Source organism: Zalophus californianus, chromosome 11, assembly GCF_009762305.2.
Source record: "Zalophus californianus isolate mZalCal1 chromosome 11, mZalCal1.pri.v2, whole genome shotgun sequence".
NCBI classification, from domain to species: domain Eukaryota; kingdom Metazoa; phylum Chordata; class Mammalia; order Carnivora; family Otariidae; genus Zalophus; species Zalophus californianus.
The window spans coordinates 27,920,915-27,946,308 of NC_045605.1; the positions used below are offsets into that span (position 1 = coordinate 27,920,915).

The window sequence follows — 25,394 nt, forward strand, 5'->3', positions numbered from 1 at the left end:
TTTACACATCACACGGTGGATTTAATGAGAACTACTTTGGCTGTAAGTGATAGAAACCCAACTTAAGATAGCTTGAATGAGACAAGGTGCTTTGTAGGAACTTTTGCCCTAGAGATGTAGAGGGTTTTAGAAGAAGATGTAAATGGCTGGGAAAAAATGGCATATCAAGGACTGAAAGGATACACAGCTAGCCCTGAAAGTCCTTTGAATCTACTCTCAAGGGTGCTCGTCCAGGAGGTAAGGTAGAAACCTCTCTGAGGTTCCTTCAACATCTGGCCAGATGAAGGAAGGAGTTCAGTATCTAAATTAAACACATTATCGCCGGAGGTGGCTGCAGTTTGTTAGTGTGGAACCAAGCTGCTTATTATTTTCTTTTGAAGCCTAGGATTTCTATTCAGCAAGAAGAGTCACTGTGGACCCACTGCTGAGGCCAATTAGATCTACAGAACTTGTAAAGCGGGTCTCAATTTTATCAGTGCCCGACTGATTTCAATAGCATAATATGATATAGCAATTGCATAGAGAAGGCTTTACAACAGACGGCAGGCATCATTGGATGCCTTTCCAATTCTAATTTTACTTTTGAGTTAGTTGGGCTTTTCACTTGCTATGATACATGTTAATATTCATTCTTATATCATAATCTAAAAAGTATTTGGAATAGATACTATCAAATTCCATTCTCTCTTCCTCCATAAGGGGAGCATATTATTACTAATTCCTTTCTGGTTTATAGGTGGGGAAATTGAGACAGAGGTTTAGTGGTTTGCCAGATTTACATAGAAAATGAGTAGATCAGAAATGAAATGTTCCTAGTTAAATCCAATACATGAACATCTGATTTCTCAGCTCTTTTACTTGCAACTTTCTTTGTATTTTCTAGTGTTCTTCGAATGAAGACCAAACTTTGAAGGGCTCTGTGTGATCTGGCCCCTAACTACATATTCTCAGACCATTGTCTCTCCAGCCTTCTACACATTCATGACACAGTTCTTTTGTTTCTCCAAGAGCCACGCTCCCTCTCACCTCAGGGCATTTGCACATGCTGTTCTCCCTTACCTGGAAAGTTTCTATACAGCCCAGCCCCAACACATACACATTTCCTTGTCCCTGTCTCTAGTTAACGTTCATTCATCTTTCTATGTCGGCTCAAGCATCACTATCTCAGGAGAAATTCAGCCTAAACTAGCTCACACCACTCTGCTGCCCATTGTCACAGCAGTTACCACACTTTCAACTTACATATTCTTTTTTTAAATTTTATTTTATTATGTTAGTCACAATACAATACATCATTAGTTTTTGATGCAGTGATCCACGATCCATTGTTTTCGTATAACACCCAGTACTCCATGCAGAACATGCCCTCCTTTTTTTTATTTTATTTTTTTATTTTTTTTAAAGATTTTATTTATTTATTTGAGAGAGAGAGAATGAGAGATAGAGAGTACGAGAGGGAAGAGGGTCAGAGGGAGAAGCAGACTCCCCGCTGAGCAGGGAGCCTGATGTGGGACTCAATCCCAGGACTCCAGGATCATGACCTGAACCGAAGGCAGTTGCTTAACCAACTGAGCCACCCAGGCGCCCGAACATGCCCTCCTTAATACCCATCACCAGGCTAACCCATCCCCCCACTCCCTCCCCTCTAGAACTTACATATTCTTGATGACCTGATTAATGACTAAATCTGACTAGACTATAAGCTTCATAAGAGCAGGAATCACGTCTATTATACACACCATTGTTGCTATAAGAACAAGTGAACATTCTTAACACATCAAATGAATGAATGAATTCATGAACAGAGATAAAAATAGCAACAGCCTTACAAAAGACAACAAACAGCATTTCCAATTCCAATTTTACATTTGAATTAGTTGAGTTTTCCACTTGGTATGATACATGTTAATATCCATTCTTATTTTTATAATCTAAAAAGGCCCTGCAAAGAGGCTAAACATTACTTCACAGCAAGCCTAATTCCCTGCTGCCCCATTTCCAATATATAGTTTCTCAACTCAGTGTGAGGAGTGTGAGTAGTATTAAGCATAGTTACATATCAAGAACTCATGACATTGTGGTTGTTTGCTCTAAGGTGAGTTATTTCACCCTCTACCTTAGGAAGAGAACCAACCCTAGGGAATTATTGTCTATTTTGTAGTGAGTGCTTTCCCTTGTAGGAAGGAAAACAGAGGGACACTACCCAGGCCTTATGATCTCACACTTCCTAGCGCTCCGGGGTCAGGGCCATGAGCGACATCAGCTATACAACGATGTTGGCTTCCTGCATCTGTCCGCCAGGATCGCTTGCCATGCCCTCCCCTTGCTCACACAAAAGAACTTCAGCCTCCCAAGAAAGAGATTCTCAGGAATTTATGACTCAATCAACTCACCCAAAAGGAGCATAAATGGGATTAGTTTTAATATTGTTAAGTTGCAAAAATACAAGCATATGTGCATGCCAAAGTGAAAATGTACGCAAGCAAAGGGGGAAAACATATGGGTACCCATATGGTGAAAAGCGCATTGCTAGACCTTCATACACTTCTCATTTACAACAAGAACCAAAGTTAGTGAACATAAATTTGCTTTGCAAAAATGTGAGAGGAACAGCTTGTTTGCCCATAACTGTTCACTGAGCAAGATATGTATAACCTTGATTTCTCATCTCAGACACCTCTTTCTCACACTCTGGGGATTAATTAGGCTCGAAACATGACTTCAGATTAGAAACAAAGATCCTGGATGCCTTGGAGAGGGACAAAGAAGTAGTAGCATGCCTGGATGATGCAGAGGGTCAACTAATAGGCAATTCTTATTAGTGGCTGGAATGTGTACCTAAGATGGCTTAGAAGAGAAATGAAGTTGGTAGGTCTCAGCGGGTTGATTTTAATTGAAGCAGAGAAACAACAGGGACCTACAGCCGACAACAGCATGAATGTGGGTTTCATTTGGAGGCTGTGCTTTCTTAGAACAATACTGAGTGGTAGCTAGAAAGTGCCTACGTATAAGAAGGAAGGTGTGGAGTTAGGGAGGGAAATATAAGAGCGTGGGTGATGCTCAAAGCTAGTGAGTGAACACTCTTGGATTCCCCAGATAACAGGCAGAATTTGATAAAATATATCATGTTATATTGTACCTGTTCCAACCGCAAGCCATGGGCACCATTTTGTACAGTATAAAGAGCTCTAGACTTAAACAACGGGAACTAGGCCTCTTTCATATACCCACCACCTTAGTCAGCTGAGAGCCATTGGCCATAACTCAACCTTTCCAAGTCTTTTCCATACCTGTGGAATAGGTAAATATTCCTGCTGACCTGTATGAGAGAGTTGCTGTAAACTCACTGGAAATGATGCATGTAGCAATATTTTATAAATAATAAATTCCTATATAAGCATGTTGGAAAACTACACATTTTACTTATCATTTCTATTTTTTAACCTTTTATTTTGAAATAATTATTGATTCACAAGAAGTTGCAAAAATAATAGACAGAGGTCCCATGTGCTTGTGACCAGCTTCCCCAGTGATGGCATCTTATATAATAAAGTACCTTATCCAAACCAGGTTACTGATATGGGCACAATGCAATTAACTATACTGTGGAACTTGCTAAAATTTCACCGGGTTTTACAGGCACTCACTGCTATTTTCTTTGCATATAATTCTATGACATTTCGTTACTGCAAAGCAACTCCCTCATGGTACTCCTTCCCCTTCCCTGCCTGAACCTCTGGCAACCGCTCATCTGTGGTGCATGTTTATAATTTTGCCATTTTGAGAATGTTATAACAGTACTATCAACAGGATGCAACCTTTGGAGACTGACTCCTTTCATTTGGTGTAATACCCTAAGGTCCATCCGAGTTTTTGAGTGTATTTCAAATTCATCGTATTTTATTGCTAACTAGCATCCCATGGTGTGCTTGTACCTCAGTTTGTTTAACCATTCACCCACTGAAGGATATTTGGGTTGTTTCTAAGTTCAGCTATTACAAATAAAATTATGTCATTCTGAATTTTCACGTGGACAAGAGGGACACTGAATCACTAACAAATGACCCAAGACTGTCAAGGGATAAGAGGTAGGAATAGGCAAAATAATAGGAATAATTATAAACAATAAAAAAAGGCATAGTAATGAATATGAGCACTTTTCTCTCAGGGCTACTAGGGCATTAAATGAGTTGAAACGGCCCCTTTTTGCAGTCTAGGAGAACTGATAGAGGAAGTGGCTTTCCTAAAGTTACTCAGAATGTAAACCGCTTGGGCCAGACTTCATTTCAGGTCTGTAAGAATCTGAAGTGCATGTTCAGTCTCAGATAAAACCACCAGCCACAGGATTGACATCTACCCACGAGTACAGGCTAGCATTCCTTTTATTTGGAATGTTAAGAACTTGGCAAATTCTTTCAAGACATTTTTCTTAGGAATTTCTCACACGAAAACTAAGGGCTGTAGGGGTGCCTGGATGGCTCAGTCTGTTGGGCGTTCGCCTTCGACTCGGGTCATGATCCCAGGGTCCTGGGATTGAACACCGTATCGGGCTCCCTGCTAAGCTGGGAACCTGCTTCTCACTCTCCTGCTCTCCTTGCTTGTGTTCCCTCTCTCGCTGTGTCTCTCTGTCAAATAAATAAATAAAATCTTAAAAAAAAAAAAAAGAAAGAAAGAAAACTAAGGGCTATAGCAGAAACAGTCTTGAACTAATATATTTTGTGACCTCAACATTTAGCAAAGTGAATAGAAGATAGAAAAGAGCTGCCCAACAAGGTCAGAACCATGGGAAATGATTTCACGAGTGTTAGCTCTCTTAGCTTACATGCAATTCACTCATCTAGGAAACTCATATATCTAAAACAAAAGCCAAGCAGGATTTTCCCCAGAACAGTTATCTGCAGTGTTATATATCACATTCATGAATGCTGATGCCCTTTCCTCCGAGAAGTTTCTCTCCTACCACTACGTTCGGATTTGGGACTAATCAACTTGGTTATATAGATTCTTGCTCATGACAAAATAGAAGTAAATAATCAGAAGGAATGTGGCTGCCAAAAGCCTGGTATGCTGACTTTAGGAAGAACTGACAACTAATAGTCATTTGGAGAGAAGGAAGGAAAAATACCAGGACTATAAAAAACAGACACAAGAATTTAAACAATATTTTAGGGCCCCATTTCCGGTTATCCCAGTCTCTAAATGCTAAGATACAAACAATTGATATGCATGATGCTGATGTTACATTGTAAAGATGAGGCCAAATAGCACTCACTGTACTCAAGGAAACAGAGGAGAACATAATAGATTTTTAAAATGTTTCCATTAAAAATGACTCAAGTCAATGATAAAGGAGTCAGCTTCGGTTACCTGGAAAATTCACTTCTGTGAAATAACTCATTCGCTTGCTCCCTGAGGTATTACTGTATATGAGTAGATTGTAGGAGCAGCTCACTCACAGGTGAATAGCTGTCATCTTAAAATCTCCATGGAGAGGAAACAGAAAAGAAGACTTTATTATTTTCCCAGAACATCTGGCCTTTCCAAATATGTCATTGGAAATGGGGCCAGGTGTGTAACACATTCTAGTGGATTACAAAGGCATTGTAAGAGGGAACGACAACACTCCTTAGAACACAACAGCCTGTATTGTGTCCTCTGTCACACCCATCTGTGCAACTTTGGTTTAAGAAACGAAGAAACTTTGGTTTCACATTATTCAAGTGCAGCTTAGTTTCCACATTATTCATGGTTTTACATTCATGAGCCTTCCAATGATTGCTGGCCCGGCGCCCCTTCTCTTGTCCTTCAGGAGGGGAAAAGAAAATCATCCTTGGAACCCACCTGTTTTGCAATGTATTCCAAACACACTGGCCACTTGCCAATCCACTTCACCTGGCTGTTTTGGGACCTGCCCACTCTTTTGGGGGGGAAATTCTTTGAGGCTGCAGCCTGTGATTCCATCATTATTTTAATTCCTAAGCTGGAGGTCACTCAGTACAGATTTCTATGTGCGTGAAGGCTATTAAACAAGTGCTGTATTCTCTAGCAAATCCACATAAATATGTTTTTTTTAAAAAACCCATTATCTGCTCCTGAAAATAAATTAAATATAACTTTTTATATCTGAAGCTAAATAAATACATGGTCAGTGGTTTGCATGTCAATTGCAAAACCCCCAAATGTATGTTTACACAGCACTTCTCTTTGAGATGCTCACAATGCTTAATAATCCTGTAACAATCTTGAGTTTTCCTTGGAGGCGAGGCAGATGTCCTCCGGGCAAACCTAGTTTCTGGGAATCTTAACATATCTGTCAACATTGCAAAGGAAACTGGGAGTCAAGAGATCTCCAGTTAGATATCCTAGTCTGGAGAACCAAAATGCTGGGGAGACCTTGGATCCACCTCTGGGATCTGGATTATTTGTTTCAAAAATTCTACCCTACTTTCATAGGAAGGACTGGTTTTGGGTTGGTTTGTTTATTTTCAAGTGAAAATGGGCCTAAAATACATAGTTATTTCAAAGGTGTTCCCAAGGAAGTGGCAATGATGGGAATATTTGCACCATGGAAATTGGCAAATGCTACCAGGGCTCTTTTGCCTTCCCAGTCTCGGCCCCAGTCAATTTTAAACATTTACCAGTATACCAAGATCTAAAATCCTTCCTTTTTCAACTCTATGTCATTTCAGGTATAGATCATGTGGAGCTGTTTTGTTGATTTTTTTTTTCTCTTCATTACATCTATTTGCTTTTTATATTTCAGAGATTCCATATTGTGTTTCTGATCCATGCAGGCTTACCATTTATTTGTCTCTAGTGTGATAATGGATTTATTGGATCATTAGCTTTTACCTTTTTCCTATAATTTCTAGGGATTGGCGGCATTTGTTTGGCCTGTCTTTTTAAACTATAAGCATTGGTCTGTCTTTTTAAATTATAAGCATTACCACTATTCTTAATCTTTAACAATCTGCTCATTAAAATATTCTATTTCTAAATGAAAGTTTGTTCATTCACTTTGTTATACAGATCCCTAAATTTAACCAAGAGATTTCAAATCTTGCATTATTAGCATTTTGGGAACAAGGCTGTCCAGTGAGCTAAATTCTCCAATGTAATCCTATTGGAATTTCAAAGGAAATGTCATTGCAACTTTTATTTCCTATTCTTGCATGCTGAATTAACCAGCAAATTGTTCTAAAAATGCTTTTTGATGTTCAAGTTTTATTGGCTGCTCTTCTAAACCTTTAAAACAACTTCCCAGAGCCTCCTCAACTCTAAGTGAGAAGGAATAGCCTTCTAAAAATAAATAATGGTAGTCACTCTGCAGATGCACATTTTAAACTTGCAAACTCTCCAGGTTCCAAAGCTTTTCAAATTTGGAAAATAATGCTTTGAGTTTAAAATATTTAAATGTCATTGAAAGAGGAGGAGAAAGACAATGGGGGGAAGGAAAGACAGCAAAGTGAAGGCCAAAGCTATGAAAAAGGCAAAAGGCAACTGAAAGTAGATCATAGCCTGGGAGATTGGAAGAGCAGAGGAATCATTTAAATGTAGGGTTTTCTGAGCTTTTTTGAGGCTGAATTGTAACTATTACGTTGTATAAAAGATTGAGAATATGGATGAATTTCCCTTATTTTAAGAGGGAAAACTTACCAGTGTACCATTATAAGGTATTGCTTCAAAACACTTACACAAAGTCGAAATGCCTTTCAATCGGACCATGAGAGACTATGGACTCCAAGAAACAAACTGAGGGTTCTAGAGGGGAGGGGGGTGGGGGGATGGGTTAGCCTGGTGATGGGTATTAAAGAGGGCATGTACTGCATGGAGCACTGGGTGTTATACGCAAACAATGAATCATGGAACACTACATCAAAAACTAATGATGTAATGTATGGTGATTAACATAACATAATTAAAAAAAGATTTCTAGGCTCAGAGAACTATGCATTTAGGATCAAATAAATGCATTTTGTGATTTCAAGCATTTATATAAAACTCTGAATTTACCAAATACATAGAAATTGGTCTGATGTTTAGACATAGTTTTGTATGTAATATAAATCCAAAATTATCCCTCACTTCAAGCAAAATTCCCATAGGCCTTATGTCTTTGGGAACATAAGCTACTGCCCCATTTACATTAAAGTTGGGCTTTGTGATGTCCCTCATGTATAGTTTAACATTCTTGTTAACATTATTTTATAATATAGACATTTTATGTTTCAATATCTGAGGTCTGTATACAAAGAATATTCAGAGGATTTATTAGCATTATCTTTCCCTGCAACAAAGCGGGGGTTGACATATGCATCTCTGTTTACATGGAGGACATGAGACCATTTAAGTTTTCCCTTAAATGGTGCTCCTAGTAACAAGTCCAGTCTCTCATCTAGGAAGTACTGCTTACATAAATTATGTTACAGATTAGGGGCAAATCTTCAGGTCAGTATTTCCCATATCTCTATGTGTATATTTTTTAAAATTTCATTGAGATTTTAATTTACATACAATAAAATGTTCCCATTTTTGGTGTATAGTTTGACATTTTGACTTATGTAAGCGACAACATAACCAGCACCACATTCAAGATCTAAAACATTTCCATCACCTGAAAAAATTCCCGTGTGCCCCTTTAGTCACATCTCCCCAAATCCTTACTCCAGGTAACCACTGACTTGATTTCAGTCACTACGAATTAGTTTTGCCTATCAAATCATGCAGTAGGTATTTTTGTGTCTTGCTTCTTTTGCTCAGCCTGTTTTCGAGAATCGTCCATTTTGTTACATGCAGCAATGATTTGTTCCTTTTACTTGCTGAGAAGTCATTTGTCGTTTAAATATAGATAAATAGTTGTTTAAAAAATAGATAAATACACAATTTATTTAATTGTTGAAGGTTTGAGGTTATTTCTAGTTTGAGGCTATTATAAGTGAAGCTGCTATGAACATTTATGTACAATGTATATTTGTAGACAGACATTTTCATTTCTCTTTGGTGAACACTCAGGAGCAGAATTGCTGGGTCATATGTTAAGTGTATGTTTAACTCTATAACAAAGTGCCAAACTGTTTTCCATAGTGCTTATAGCATTTTATAGTCCCAGAGTTAATGTGTGAGAGTTTCAGTTGCTCTACATGCTTGGCAACACTTGATATTTTCAGGGTTTGTTGTTGTTGTTATTGTTGTTTTTAAGTTTGACAGTCTGGCAGTTGTGTAGTGGTGTTTCATTATGACTGAATTTTCCTTTCTATGGTAAATATATTGTGCATATTTTCATGTGCTTAATTTTTATTCATATATCTTCTTACGTGAATTGTCTGTTCAAATGTTTTGTTCATTTCAAGATGGGTTGTTAAATTATGTTGTAAGAATTCTTCATATAACCCAAATGAAGCCCAAACATAACCCAGACAAAACCCCAAATTCTTTGTCAGGTATATGAATGACAAATGTTTCTCCCAGTCTATGGCTTGTCTTTTCATTTACACTTAATGGTGTTTTTAAATTTGATGAAGCCATTATGAATTGAATTGCATTCTCAGTTCACTCGCTGTGCTTCCTTTCTTCCTGGTATCCACACCCTTGATGCTTGTCTCTCCTCCCTTGAGAAAGTAGCAGGGTCCTTCCGGAAGAGCCAGGGGGCAGTCAGCACTGCCTGGGGCTTGGTGGGAATGTGTGGAGTAACTTTGCAATTCCACCAGGAACCTGCCTCCTGATGGGTGACATTGACTGAGCACCTGGAGAATGAGGAGGTCATGCTAAATATCCACGGAATTTTATAAATATCTATTAAGCCAGGACCCCTTGAACTATCAGATGCAACATAGCATATACAGAACTGATGATATCAGAGATACTCTGAAGTTCTAATCCTAGTGCCGCAGAATGTGACCCTATTTGGAAATAGGGTCTTTACAAGTTTACCAAGATCAGATGAGGTCATTAAGGCAGGCCATAATCCAATATGTTGGTGGCCCTATAAAAAGGGAAAATTTGACACAAAGACAGCACACATGGAGAAGTCCATGTGATAATGAAGGCAGGAATCAGGGTGATACATCTGCAAGCCAAGAAACACGAAAGCCTGCCAGCCAACCACCAGAAGCTAATGGATTTGCATTGGGCAGGTTCTCCCTCACAGCCTTTGAAAGGAACCAACCCTACCTTCCCTCGATCATGGACATATAGCCTCCAGAACTACAAGAAAATACATTTCTGTTGTTTAAGCCATGCCATTTGTAGTACTTTGTTACAGCATCTGTGAGAAAATAATACAAAGCCAAATGTATTCATGTTTTCTTCTTTTATGGTAAGAGCCTTTGATGTCCTAGCAACACTTTGTCTATCTCAAGGTTACCAAGATGTGTTCCTATGTTTTCCTCTAGATCTAGGTTATTTTTACATCACGCACAAGCATACTCCACACATTCTCCTATTTCACTGAAATTCATTTGTGTATTTTCTGATGCTTGAGGGAGCATTTGTTTCTTGTATAATTTCTAGAATTAATCATAGTTTCTAGGAATGTATAAATATACCAAGTGACTCAGTGCCCATCTCTTCAAGTTCAACTTGGGGTAAGTTTTAGTTCCAAACGGATAGGACCCACTGTTCTTTTGGTTCCCTTCCTACAAAGGTGGAGACGATTATCACTGATGTTTAATGCCAACCACTGAGTGCCCAGTACATGCATGCTAGGTGTACTTCATCTTTTCCATCATCCTTCTTCCACTCAGGTGGACTATTGATGTATAGGTCAAAGAGGTGTGGCTCTGGGGAAATGGTCTGAAAGTACTGAGTGAGGAGATCTTTTTTCTCAAGGATGCACAGTAACACCAACATTTACAATGGGCATTCTAGCCTTCTAGCACTCTTCTTAAAGAAAGGGCAAATGACCAACTGACCCATACATCTCCACCTTGAGAAATTAGTATCTTTATTTGAAGTTATGGCACCTCTGTTCTTCCTGGTTGGGAAAACAGAAGTTTTCTATGGCCATAAAAAGGACTGAGAAAATAATTCAGTACATTTTCTCTTTATAAATCCTTTTCTTTTTTTGGGAATGGAATACTTAGTGACTGATGCATGTGGCTTATTTGCTTTTACATTACTATGTTACAAATACAGCATTGCTTTCTGATTCCCAAAGTTTTGTTGTGCTTTAGAACAAATTCTTCAATAGAATAATAGAATAACTGAAAAATTCCCAAAGGTAAAGCCTTACCCTTGACTGACAGGTGTCTCCATGTCACAGTTGGCTCTGGTCTGCCAATAGCAAGACACAGCAGGGTCACACTGCTTCCCTCATTCACAGTGATGTCTGAGGAGATATTCATGATCTGGGGAGGAACTGTAAAGAAACAAAGGAGAAAAGAAATACATGAGAATGATTCTTTGCACTCAAACGGAGGTATTAGTCTATAAATATTTGCATAGCATGCTTTTATGATAGGTATTATTCTCAATAATAATGTTCAGATTGCTTGATTTGCCAACGAGGCAGCCATTAACACTGTGCACTGCTAGGGCTCAACCCTGGCTCTCCGTGGAACATGGCAAAAGCATAAGTACTTCCATTGCTTTGTTTTCCTCTTATTTTCTTCATTTCCTACCTGAAAAGATATGACTCATCACTCAAGAGACCTCAAAGATCACCTCCCCTCTGCAGTTTTCCTTCACTTCTCCCCAAATCCTGAGAAGAGAATTACTTCTCTCTCCTACTGTATTTGTCTGAACTTTCCACACAGAGGGGACTGAGCATGTGGTATCATGGCAGATTTTTTCATGCCTGTCTTTTTACCTAGACTTAGTTGCTTGAGGGTAAGGGTGGAGTCACATGCATCTCTATTTCCTCAGTATCTAGCACAAGGCTGACAAGGGTCCTGCTTAATTCCTCTTTGAAAGAAAGATCCAAAGAACAGATGGAATAAATCCAAAAAACTACGGGGTGCGATTGGGGGCAGGAGGTCAAAGCTTTTAATGGAGGATTTCAGATACCTAAACCTTTCTTCTCTGTTATGTTTCAGATTCTCTGAAGGATGGCAAGAGAGGAGGCTCCGAGCCTATGGCTCTGTTGATTTATTCAAACTGCCAGTTTAATTATGAATTATTAATTACCAAACAGGTAGAGTACTGGTAGGTTCCGAACCACCCAGAGTCAGTGGCAAAGGAGAATTATGGCTGATGCTTGATTCAGACAACTCTGCAGCCGGGAGTTTTATGCTGCTGAGACCTTAGAGGTAAGTCTTTTCAAGGAGAAGCCATAAGTAACATGTAGAGCATTTGACTTCTTAAGGGAATCCACATTAGCAAATAAATAAAAATTGCCTAGCTTATAAATCTGCCATATTTTGGATTATTTCTGCATTAGGATCTGGCCTGAAACTTCATTGCACATATTTTACCCAAATACACACTGGGAAAAAATAGTGTGCATTCTAACTACACTGCATTCTCATGAGAAAACTGTACTACCTGTTTTTCAGTATTTTCTAGCTTGTTAAAAAATAGTTCTGGGCTTAGAAATGTCAATACTTTTTTCACTTTTATAAAGCAACAACTTCAGTGCATCTTCCACAATATTCTCAGAATAATGTCTGCTTTAGCTGGATGTGTTGGCCCTCTGAAGTTCTTTCTCTAGACCCAGGTGTCTCCCTGGTGCTGGTGTTAGGGTAGACACAGCTCGGTGGAGGGGGGTGGTACAGTCAGGTTAGTAGAGGATAATTTAGTATATATAATGCCCAAGGACAGATCTCCCAACACAACCTCCAGTTCAGAATCATCAGTTTTGTACTGGCTATGTTGCATCTGATAGTTCAAGGGGTCCTGGTTTAATAGATATTTGTAAAATTCCATGGATATTTAGCATGACCTCCTCATTCTCCAGGTGCTCAGTCAATGTCACCCATCAGGAGGCAGGTTCCTGGTGGAATTGCAAAGTTACTCCACACATTCCCACCAAGCCCCAGGCAGTGCTGACTGCCCCCTGGCTCTTCCAGAAGGACCCTGCTACTTTCTCAAGGGAGGAAAGACAAGTATAGCATCAAGGGTGTGGATACCAGGAAGAAAGGAAGTACAGCGAGTGAACTGAGAAAAAGAAAAGTTCTTTCTTTTCTCAATTATGATATCCTTATTATTAATATGTACGATGCAATAATGTATATTAATACATAATGCTTGTTTTCAAATTGCTTGCGTGTATATTATCTTATGGTTTCTTCACAAATTATGAAATAAATAAAACAAATATTCTCACCATGAAAAATGAAAAAAAAAAAAATTGAGGCAAGGGGAGGGTTAAGTAAATTCCCCAAAAGGACATGGCCAGTAAATGGCAGAATTCTTTCCATCAGGTTAAGCAGCTTCTTTGTTTAACATCTTATCAATGCCTGGAACACAGTATTTATGTTTGCATATTCTGTTTCCTCTGCTTTGAATGATCTCCCAGTGCATCTTCGCTCACAGCACTTAACCACAATGAAAAAAACCACCTCATTCCAGTTGCTTCTCCAACACAATGCACACCACTGAGGGAGGAGCCCATCTTAGTCATCTTTATTTCTCCAGGGCATGCTACTGGCAAGCAGCACGCACCAAGGGCGGCTCTCAACGCTTCTAATTTAATTTTAAATCTGAATTGAATTTGGCAATACTCTTATGGCCCTTCCTTTGTTAGCATGACAATTTTTTGAAGAAAGGAGCAATTGAAAATAAATAATTGCTCCTACATATTTTGACAGGAGACCTTGGTTCCATTTGCAGACACTTATCTGTGGCAAATGAATCTAAGTATCTATGAATCTATGTGTCAATCTAGGTATCTATGTGTCTCTATCCATATGGTTGTATAGGTAAACACAAAAATGTACAGTAGTCTTATCCAAAGTATCAAAATTACTCCCAGAAAATGATAGGACTCACACAAGTCTAATTAAAAGATGACAAATAGCACAGTGTGTTTTAGTCACATCTGCAGACACGAGGGGCCCCCAGCCCTGCCAATAGTGTATGCATCAGTTCTCTTTACATTGATGGTGGTGGGATACAACCCTTCATATGGCTGTGCAGATTGTTCAGTGCACAACTACGAGCACTTCAAATTGTGGTCCTTTAAGATAAATAGATTAAAAATCGTTCAATAGATATAGACATATAAATGTATATATAGACATAAATAAAATATTGTCTGCCACTCTATGTATATACACACACACACACACACAGACATATATACATAGACAAAGAGAGATGTATATATAAAGAGAGAGATAATATTTTATCAGATAGCAATCAGAGGAAGAGGCAGATTTCCGAAGTACCTTAGGGTTCTGGGTTACCATGAGGTATTTATACATTCTCTCTTTACCCTTAGCATGGCCAGCAGCTCTTAGACACAAAACATTCTCGAACCTGCCCCATCCTCTCCAATCACATTGCCATTGGGTTAGTTGAGAAGCTTATTATCTCTAGCTTGGAATATGACAAAAGTCTCTTCATTTCTCAACCTGCCACCATTTTATAATTCCAAACCCTATACACCTACCACAATCACCTCTTAAATATTTTTCTTCTGCCTAACACCCCCAATATCTGCCCCTGGCTAAGACTGGAAAGTCCACACTTCTCAGCAGGATTTACAAAACCACTTGTAGTCTGGCCATAACCTAACTACTAGCCCCTTCTCTAACAGGTAGCCCTCCCCCCCCCTTCTCTGAGGCTACATCGTTCTCTCATCTTTGTGCCTTTTACACATACGATTCCTTCTGCTGGGAAAGTGCTTTCCCACTTCTGTGCCGCACGAAATCCTCATCCTTCACTCAACTCAACTCAGGTCAACCAGGAACTCCTTTACGATGCCTTAGTTGCTCTCTCTTCTGTTCCCAAGGCATTCTTTTTATGTCTTTATCGTACAATTTATCTTTGCAACTAAGCTATTCCATGGAAGCAATCTGCTATATTTATCCTCCTATTCCTATTATATAAAACCAAAACCTGACGTGTAGTAACATCCTTTTCCCCACTTAATGTAATATATGAATGCATAGGTTTTTAAATTGGGTATCTTATAATCTGTCAAGTGTTTTCCATCCTAGAGATCTGACATTCGCCCTTTCCTCTCCCTGAAATACCCCCCACCTTCATAGTATGTATTTTTTTTTTTCCCATCAGGGCTCAGTTTTGACGTTAGCTCCTCAGAGAAGTCTTTGTTAGGACCCTAATCCTCCCCCCAACCCATCTAATTCAGGTCCTTCTGTTCCAATGTCTTCTCAACCTTAAATATTCCTTAATGATTCTTATATAGCTTTGTGTTTTTATATACATTTGTATGATTATTTGTTTAAAGTCTTTCTGGTCCTAAACTATAGTATAAACCACTATATTCCCAGTACTTAGAACTATGCTTAGCACATAATGGGTGCTTAATAAAATTCTGTGGAGTAAATAAATGGTTACTATATATACAGTTGAGCCATGAACAACACAGGTTTGAACTAAATGGGTTAACTAATATACATTTTTTTACAGTACAGTACTATACATGTATTTTCTCTCCCTTTTGATTCTCCTAGTAACATTTTTTTCTCTAGCTTAATTTATTACAACAATACAGTATAAAATACATATAACATATAAAATATATGTTACCAGTTGTTATGTTATTAACAAGATTTCTGATCAACAGTAGGCTCTTAGTAGTTAAGGTTTTGGAGAGTCGCAAGTTATATGTGGATTTTCAACTGCTTGGGGGGTTGAAACCCCTCTCCCCCATGTTCAAGAGTCAATTATAGTTTCTTATACATGTTATTATGCATCTGTGAGGAAACAAACCTGAGTAAATTAGGGATTGAAACATGTGATTCTGTATATATTAACACTATCCTCCATAAAGTTGATATGATATAGTTGGAATAGCATATGAGAAGGCCATGTACCATAGCCTAGGTTCTGGGGTCCAACATACCTGTGTAACCTTAGACAATCTTGGCTTAACTCCTCTGAGCTCCCAGTTCTTCATCTGTAACATGAAGAGAACAATTCTCTTTCTAGCTACTTATTAGAATTAAGTGGAAATGTGTATAGTATACTAGCACAGTGCCTGGAAATGAGTACTTCATACATGTTAGTTGCTATTATTCATTTTTATATATTCATTTTTGATATTATTCATGCTATTTAGAATCATGTTATTTAGCTTAGTCTGTTCCTAATTGCTCATTTTCTAAATCTCAGTTCCTTCAAAGTTAAGTCTGGATTTATATATAGATGATGTATGTTCTCCTTTGATAACTGGGAAGCCTGCATTATATATGCTTCCAGGCTAAAAAGTAAATATTCAATAAATTTGAATTTCTTCCTCTTTAGCTGAATAATTGAGCCTAAGCAAATGCACGGGTCAAATCAACAGATTTGTTTAAAGAGATTGCCTGACTCCTCCTTATCTCTTTTCTTTTAAGGAGTGTCTGTTTCTGTTTGTAGAAGGGACAGGGTACAGGCTTGAGCACCATACTCCATTATTTCCAAGGGCAGTAATTTCACCCATTTCAAACCTACCCTGTCCCTGTCCCGGCACAGTATTTGCTAATTAGGTTTTAAGTGTTTTGTTTAAGACTGGCTGGCACTGTTTTTTAAAAAAAAAAATCTTGTGATTTGTAATCATAAAGGCTGAAGTTTGAATACCATTTTTCTTCCAACTAATTTCTGTGTGATTGAAAAAAAAAATACTTAAGGCCATTAAGCTTCAGCTTCCCCTACCATAAAATGGGCAAGAATGTGGAGATTAGATTAGATTAGATTAGAGAGAATTTTTTTTTAATTTATTTATCTGTTTATTTGAGAGAGGGGGGAGAGCAGAGGAAGAGAGAGAGAATCTCAAGCCGACTTGATGTTCAGCAGAGCCTGACATGGGGCTCGATTCCATGACTCTGAGATCATGACATGAGCTGAAACCAAGAGGCAGACGCTTCACCAATTGAGCCCCCCACGTGTCCCAGAGAGAATGTTTTAAAGAGACTTAAATAGCTATTATTGTTTTTTCCTCCCCACTCCTCCTCTCTTACTTGTTATCCTCAGAGAATAACAAAATATTAAGAGACCATGTGAAAGATAACATAAATGTGAAATGATTTCCATTATACTCAAAGTTAATTTATAAGAATAATACAGTAAAGACTTTTAAAGAACTGGTATTTCATTCTTCTAGGGTTAATTTTTTTTTTTTTTTTTTTTTGCATTTTAACAAGGGAGCTTATTTCATAAACTAGAGGTGAGACTAATTTGAGAATTATAGCATGCATTCTAGGCTAGGTCATGCCAGATTCTGTATACGGAAATAGTATGACACGGTACCAAAAGCAAGACTTGAAGTGTGGGAATAGTGGATTCTGATCTTGGTTCTTCCATAGCTGTATAATCTTTTGTAAATGACTTAACCCCTCTGGTTTAGGGGTGTGTGTGTGTGTGTGTGTGTGTGTGTGTGTGTGTGTGTGTGTGTTCATTTGTTTCTTTTGGTTGGTTTTAAGTGAAGAAACTAGATAGTGAGTTCTCAGATTTTTCTGGTTTTAAAATTCTATGAGTTGGTGATCTTCTAGCAACATTACAAGTCCAGGGGGGCTGCTCCTGGGAACAAAGTGGTAACAGCACCAGCGGCAGGAACAAAATCACTAGTGTTTAATTCTTTGAGCCTACTATTAATTGCTCTGTATACATTATTTCCTTTAATCCTGAACATATTCCTAGGAAGCACTCTCTATTAAAAATCAGCATTAAAGGTAGACATATACATCAATGGAATAGAATTGAGAGTCCAGAAATATATCCATATTTTTATGGTCAATTGATTTTTCAACAAGGTGCCAAGATAATTCAATGGGGAAAGAATAGTCTTTTCAACAAATGGTGCTGGGACAACTGGATATCCACAGGCAAAAAATGAAGTTGGACTCCTACTTCACATTATACACAAAAAATTAACTCAAAATGGATCAAATACCTCAAAGTCACAGCTAAAAGAAAAAACACAGGTGTGAATCTTTGTTACCTTGGATCAGACAATGGTTTCTTAGATATGACAGCAAAACCGCAAGCAACAAAAGAAAAAAATAGATAAATTGGACATCATCAAAATAGAAAAAACTCTTTTAATTTTGTGCTTCAAAGAGTGCTATAGAAAAAGTAAAAAAGAAAACTCACAGGAGATAAAATTTTTGCAAATAATATAGCTGATAAAGGAGTAGTATCCAAACTATATAAAAACTTTTACAACTTGACAATAAAAAGATATAATCTAATTAAAAATAGACAAAAGATTTGAATAGACGTTTCTCCAAAGAAGATATACAAATGGCCAGTATGTTCATGAGAAGGTGTTTGGTATCATAGCTCATTATGGAAATGTAAATCAAAACCCCAATGAGATCCTACTTTGCTTCCACTAGGACCAAAAAAAAAGACAGATACTAATGAAAGTTGGTGAGGACATGGAGAAATTGGAACCCTCATACATGGCTGGTGGAATTGTAAAGAAGTGCAGTTGTCTTCAAAACAGTCAGACAGGGGACAGAGCAAGATGGCGGAGGAGTAGGAGACCTGGGTTTCGTCTGGTCTCAGGAATTCATCTGAATAGGGATCAAACCATTCTGAACACCTACAAACTCAACAGGAGATCGAAGAGAGTAGCAACCACTCTCTGAACAGAGAAGCGACCACTTTCTGGAAGGTAGGACGTGCGGAGAAGTGAATCCGAGGCGATATTCGGGAGGAGAGACAGCGGGGGAGGGGGCCTCCGTCGGCCACATCTGGCAAGTGCTAGAGCCGCGGAGCACAAAATCGGAACTTTTAGAAGTCGGCTCCGCTAAGGGACATCGCTCCAGTGGCTAAGCGGGGGGTGGAACCCTCACAGGACAGTGTGGTCTCAGGACCCTCGGGGTCACAGAAAGACTAGGGGTGCCTGAGTGCGGCAGAGCTCCCAGGTATCAGAGCAGGGAAGCCGGGTGCAGAGACGGAGCCGAGGCGCGGGCTCTCGGCTCGGGGTTGCCATAAACTGTGATCCGCGGCCCAGTCGGGCCACTGCTCCTCCAGCAGGGACCCAATAAGCAGCAGAGCCAGGGATACTCCCCTTCCTCCCCGGGGAGGAGCGGTGCAGGAGCGCACCGCAGGGATCTGCTGGGTTTGGATACTCCACATGGGGTCGGGTGCCAGAGATAGAAACGCTCGGTTGCAGGCCGGGTGAGCACGGAGTGCGGCCGGAGACCGGGGACACGGGAGTGACTGCTTTTCTCTGGGGGCGCACTGAGGAGTGGAGCCCTGAGTTCTCAGCTCCTCCGGGCGGAGATTGGGAGGCCACCATTTTCACTCTGGTCCTCCAAAGCTGTACCAAGAGCTTGGAGGAGAAAAAGCACTAGAGACCAAACCCGAGCAGATTGCTTAGCCCGGCCGGGAAGGGTGGGGCAATTCCGCCTCCAGCAAAAACATTTGGGAACCATGGCAACAGGCCCCTCCCCCAGAAGATCAGCACGTACAGCCAGCAAGCCAAGACCAAGTTTACTGATCAAGGAGAACAGGAGAACTCCAGCAATAGGGGAATACTGCACATAGAATTCATGGCTTTTTAACCATGATTCGTTAGTTTTTCAAAGTTGATTTTTTTAACTGTTTTTTTCTTTTTTTGAATTTTTCTTTTTCCCTTTTTCAACCAACATCTTATCAATCCCTTTTTTTAAAAAAACATTTTTTATTTTTCATTTTTAGAGTCATATTTTATCCCTTCATAGTAGTTACCCTTATTTTTGGCATATATATATGTTGTTCTCTCTTTAAAATCTTGAGATACAGTTTCTTCTAACATAACAAAATATACCCTAAATCACTGGTGTATGGCTTTGTTCTAGTCTCCTGCCTGATCACATTCTCTCCCTTTTCTTTTTTTCTTTTCTTCTTTGTTTTTTAATCTTCTTCTTTCTTTTTTCAAACAACTTCTTATCTTATCAATTCCTTTTATAAAATCTTTTATAATTTTCATCTTTACAGTCATCTTCCATCCCTTCATTGTATCAACCCTTATTTTGTACATATATGTCTTTCTTCCTTTAAAATTTTAGGAGGCACTTTCTTCTAACAGACCAAAATACGCCCCAAATCTAGTGTGTGGCACTGATCTATACACTAGTCTGATCATATTTGATCATATTCTGTTTTTTTTTTGTTTTGTTCTGTTTTTGTTTGTTTTTATCTTTTTCTTTTTATTCCTCTTTCTTTTGTCTTTCTTTCCCTTCTTTTCCCCTGGTTTCAGGTCTTTTCTGATTTGTATACAGTATATTTGCTGGCGACATTGTTAACCTGTTAGCATTTTGTTATCTCATTCATCTATTCTCCTCTGGACAAAATGACAAGACGAAAAAAATCACCTCAGCAAAAAGAACAAGAGGTAGTACCGTCTCCCAGGGACCTACTCAATACGGACATTAGTATGATCTCAGACCTAGAGTTCAGAATCATGACTTTAAAGATACTAGCTGGGCTTAAAAAAGCGTGGAAGTTATTAGAGACACCCTTTCTGGAGAAATAAAAGAACTAAAATCTAACCAAGTCAAAATCAAAAAGGCTACTTACGAGGTGCAATAAAAAATGGGGGCACTAACTGCTAGGATAAATGAGGCAGAAGAGAGAATCAGCGATATAGAAGACACAATGATGGAAAATAAAGAGGCTGAAAAAAGATAAACAACTACAGGATCACGAGGGCAGAATTCGAGAGATAAGCGATACGATAAGACGAAACAACATTAGAATAATTGGAATCCCAGAAGAAGAAGAAAGAGAGAGAGGGGCAGAAGGTATATTGGAGCAAATTATAGCAGAGAACTTCCCTCATGTGGGGAAGGAAACAGGCATCAAAATCCAGGAGGCACAGAGAACCCCTCTCAAAATCAATAAAAATAGGTCAACACCCCGACATCTAATAGTAAAATTTACGAGTCTCGGAGACAAAGAAAATGCTGAAAGCAGCTCAGGAGAAGAGATATGTAACCTACAATGGTAGAAACATTAGATTGGCAACAGACCTATCCACAGAGACCTGGCAGGCCAGAAAGGACGGGCATGATATCTTCAGAGCACTAAACGAGAAAAATATCCAGCCAAGAATACTATATTCAGCTAGGCTCTCAATGAAAATAGAAGGAGAGATAAGAAGCTTCCAGGACAAACAAAAACTAAAGGAATTTGCAAACATGAAACCAGCCCTCCAAGAAATATTGAAAGGGGTCCTCTAAGCAAAGAGAGAGCCTAAGCAGTATAGATCAGAAAGGAACACAGACAATATACAGTCAGAGTCACCTTACAGGCAATACAATGGCACTAAATTCATATCTTTCAATAGTTACTCTGAATGTAAATGGGCTAAATGCCCCAATCAAAAGACACAGGCTATCAGATTGGATTAAAAAACAAGACCCATCAATATGCTGTCTGCAAGAGACTCATTTTAGACCCAAAGACACCCTCACATAGAAAGTGAGGGGGTGGAAAACCATTTACCATGCTAATGGACACCAAAAGAAAGCTGGGGTGGCAATCCTTATATCAGACAAATTAGATTTTAAAACAAAGACTGTAATAAGAGATGAAGAAGGAAACTATATCCTACTTAAAGGGTCTATCCAACAAGCAGATCTAGCAATTGTAAATATCTATGCCCCTAACATGGGAGCAGCCAATTATATAAGGCAATTAATAACAAAAGCAAAGAAACACATTGACAACAATACAATAATAGTGGGGGATTTTAACACCCCCTGACTGAAATGGACAGATCATCTAAGCAAAAAATCAACAAAATCAAAAAATAAAGACTTTAAATGAAACATTGGACCAAATGGACTTCAAAGACATATTCAGAACATCCCATCCCAAAGCAACAGAATACACATTCTTCTCTAGTGCCCATGGAACATTCTCCAGAATTGATCACATCCTAGGTCACAAATCAGGTCTCAACCGGTACCAAAAGATTGGGATTATTCCCTGCATTTTTTCAGACCACAATGCTTTGAAAATAGAACTCAATCACAAGAGGAAAGTCGGAAAGAACTCAAATACATGGAAGCTAAAGAGCATCCTACTAAAGAATGAATGGGTCAACCAGGAAATTAAAGAAGAATTAAAAAAATTCATGGAAACCAATGAAAATGAAAACACAACTGTTCAAAATCTTTGGGATACAGCAAAGGCGGTCCTAAGAGGAAAGTATATAGCAATACAAGCCTTTCTCAAGAAACAAGAAAGGTCTCAAATACACAACCTAACCCTATACCTAAAGGAGCTAGAGAAAAAACAGCAAATAAAGCCTAAACCCAGCAGAAGAAGAGAAATAATAAAGATCAAAGCAGAAAACAATGAAATAGAAACCAAAAGAACAGTAGAACAGATCAACGAAACTAGGAGCTGGTTCTTTGAAAGAATTAACGAGATTGATAAACCCCTGGCCAGACTTATGAAAAAGAAAAGAGAAAGGACCCAAATCAACAAAATCATGAATGAAACAGGAGAGATCACAACCAACACCAAAGAAATACAAACAATTACAAGAACATATTATGAGCAACTCTATGCCAGCAAATTAGATAACCTGGAAGAAATGGATGCATTCCTAGAAATGTATCAAGTACCAAAATTGAACCAGGAAGAAAGAGAAAACTTGAACAGACCTATAACCACTAAGGAAATTGAAGCAGTCATCAAAAATCTCCCAACAAACAAAAGCCCAGGACCAGATGGCTTCCCAGGGGAATTCTATCAGACATTTCAAGAAGAATTAATACCTATTCTCCTGAAACTGTTCCAAAAAATAGAAATGGAAGGAAAACTTCCAAACTCATTTTATGAGGCCACCATTACCTTGATCCCAAAACCAGACAAAGACCCCATCAAAAAGGAGAATTACAGACCAATATCCTTGATGAACATGGATGCAAAAATTCTCACCAAAATACTAACCAATAGGATCCAACAGTACATTAAAAGGATTATTCACCAAAAAAAAAAAAAAAAAAGACAATGAAAAAAAAAATAAAAGGATTATTCACCATGACCAAGTGGGATTTATCCCTGGGCTGCAAGGTTGGTTCAACATCCACAAATCAATCAATGTGATACAATATATTAACAAAGGAAAGAACAAGAATCATATGATCCTCTCAATAGATGCAGAAAAAGCATTTGACAAAGTACAGCATCCTTTCTTGATCAAAACGCTTCAGAATATAAGGATAGAGGGTACATACCTCAATATCATAAAAGCCCTCTATGAAAAACCTACAGCGAATATCATTCTCAATGGGGAAAAGCTGAGATCTTTTCCCCTAAGGTAAGGAACGCGGCAGGGATGTCCACTATCACCAATGCTATTCAACATAGTATTAGAAGTCCTAGCCACAGCAATCAGACAACAAAAAGAAATCAAAGGCATCCAAACTGGCAAAGAGGAAGTCAAACTCTCAGTCTTTGCAGATGATAGGATACTGTATGTGGAAAACCCAAAAGACTCCACCCCAAAACTGCTAGAACTCATACAGGAATTCAGTAAAGTAGCAGGATATAAAATCAATGCACAGAAATCAGTGGCATTCCTACACACCAACAACAAGACAGAAGAGAGACAAATCAAGGAGTCTATCCCATTTACAACTGCACCCAAAACCATAAGATACCTAAGAATAAATTTAACCAAAGAGACAAAGGATCTGTAATCAGAAAACTATAAAATACTCATGAAAGAAATTGAAGAAGACACAAGGAAATGGAAAAACGTTCCATGTTCATGGATTGGAAGAACAAACATTGTGAAGATGTCAATGCTACCTAGGGCAATCTACACATTCAATGCAATCCCCATCAAATTAGCATCCACTTTTTTCAAAGAAATGGAACAAATTATCCTAAAATTTGTATGGAAGCAGAAGGGACCCCGAATAGCCAGAGGAATATTGAAAAAGAAAAGCAAAGCTGGTGGCATCACAATTCCAGACTTCCAGCTCTATTACAAAGCTGTCATCAACAAGACAGTATGGTACGGGCACAAAAACAGACACATAGATCAGTGGAACAGAATCGAGAGCCCAGAAATGGACGCTCAACTCTATGGTCAACTCATCTTTGACAAAGCAGGAAAGAATGTACAATGGCAAAAAGACAGTCTCTTCAACAAATGGTGTTGGGAAAATTGGACAGCCGCATGCAGAAGAATGAAACTGGACCATTTCCTTACACCACACACAAAAATAGACTCCAAATGGTTGAAAGACCTAAACGTGAGACAGGATCCATCAAAATCCTAAAGGAGAACACAGGTCACAACCTTTTCGACCTCAGCCGCAGCAACTTCTTCCTAGAAACTTCGCCAAAGGCAAGGGAAGCAAGGGCAAAAATGAAGTATTGGGATTTCATCAAGATAAAAAGCTTTTGCACAGCAAAAGAAACAGTCCACAAAACTGAAAGACAACTAACAGAATGGGAGAAAATATTTGCAAATGACATATCAGATAAAGGGCTAGTATCCAAAACCTATAAAGAACTTATCAAACTCAACACCTAAAGAACAAATAATCCAATCAAGAAATGGGCAGAAGACATGAACAGACATTTTTCCAAAGAAGACATCCAAATGGCCAACAGACACACGAAAAAGTGCTCAACATCGCTCAGCATCGGGGAAATCCAAATCAAAACCTCAGTGAGATACCACCTCACACCCGTCAGAATGGCTAAAATTAACAAGTCAGGAAACAACAGATGTTGGCGTGGATGCAGAGAAAGGGGAACACTCCTACACTGTTGGTGGGAAGGCAAGCTGGTGCAACCCCTCTGGAAAACAGTTTGGAGGTTCCTCAAACAGTTGAAAATAGAGCTACTATATGATCCAGCAATTGCACTACTGGGTATTTACCCCAAAGATAGAAATGTAGGGATCCGAAGGGGTACGTGCACCCCAATGTTTATAGCAGCAATGTCCACAATAGCCAAACTGTGGAAAGAGCCAAGATGCCCATCGACAGATGAATGGATAAAGAAGAGGTGGTATAGATACACAATGGAATATTATGCAGCCATCAAAAGGAATGAGATCTTGCCATTTGCAACGACGTGGATGGAACTGGAGGGTGTTATGCTGAGTGAAATAAGTCAATCAAAGAAAGACATGTATCATATGACCTCACTGATATGAGGAATTCTTAATCTCAGGAAACAAACTGAGTGTTTCTGGAGTGGTGGGGGGTGGGAGGGACGGGGTGGCTGGGTGATAGACATTGGGGAGGGTGTGTGCTATGGTGAGCGCTGTGAATTGTGCAAGACTGTTGAATCACAGATCTGTACTTCTGAAACAAATAATGCAA

General features: G+C 38.8%; 1 protein-coding gene across 6 annotated transcripts in view; it reads right to left on the bottom strand.

The window, feature by feature from the left end:
* Positions 1 to 25,394, bottom strand: part of OPCML (opioid binding protein/cell adhesion molecule like) — a 1,097,645-nt gene that overhangs the window by 89,488 nt on the left and 982,763 nt on the right. For all 6 annotated transcript variants that reach the window (XM_027580839.2, XM_027580838.2, XM_027580843.2 and 3 more), the window contains one exon: positions 11,231 to 11,356. In XM_027580839.2, the coding sequence (XP_027436640.1) occupies positions 11,231 to 11,356 (126 nt within the window). The remainder of the gene's footprint in view (positions 1 to 11,230; positions 11,357 to 25,394) is intronic.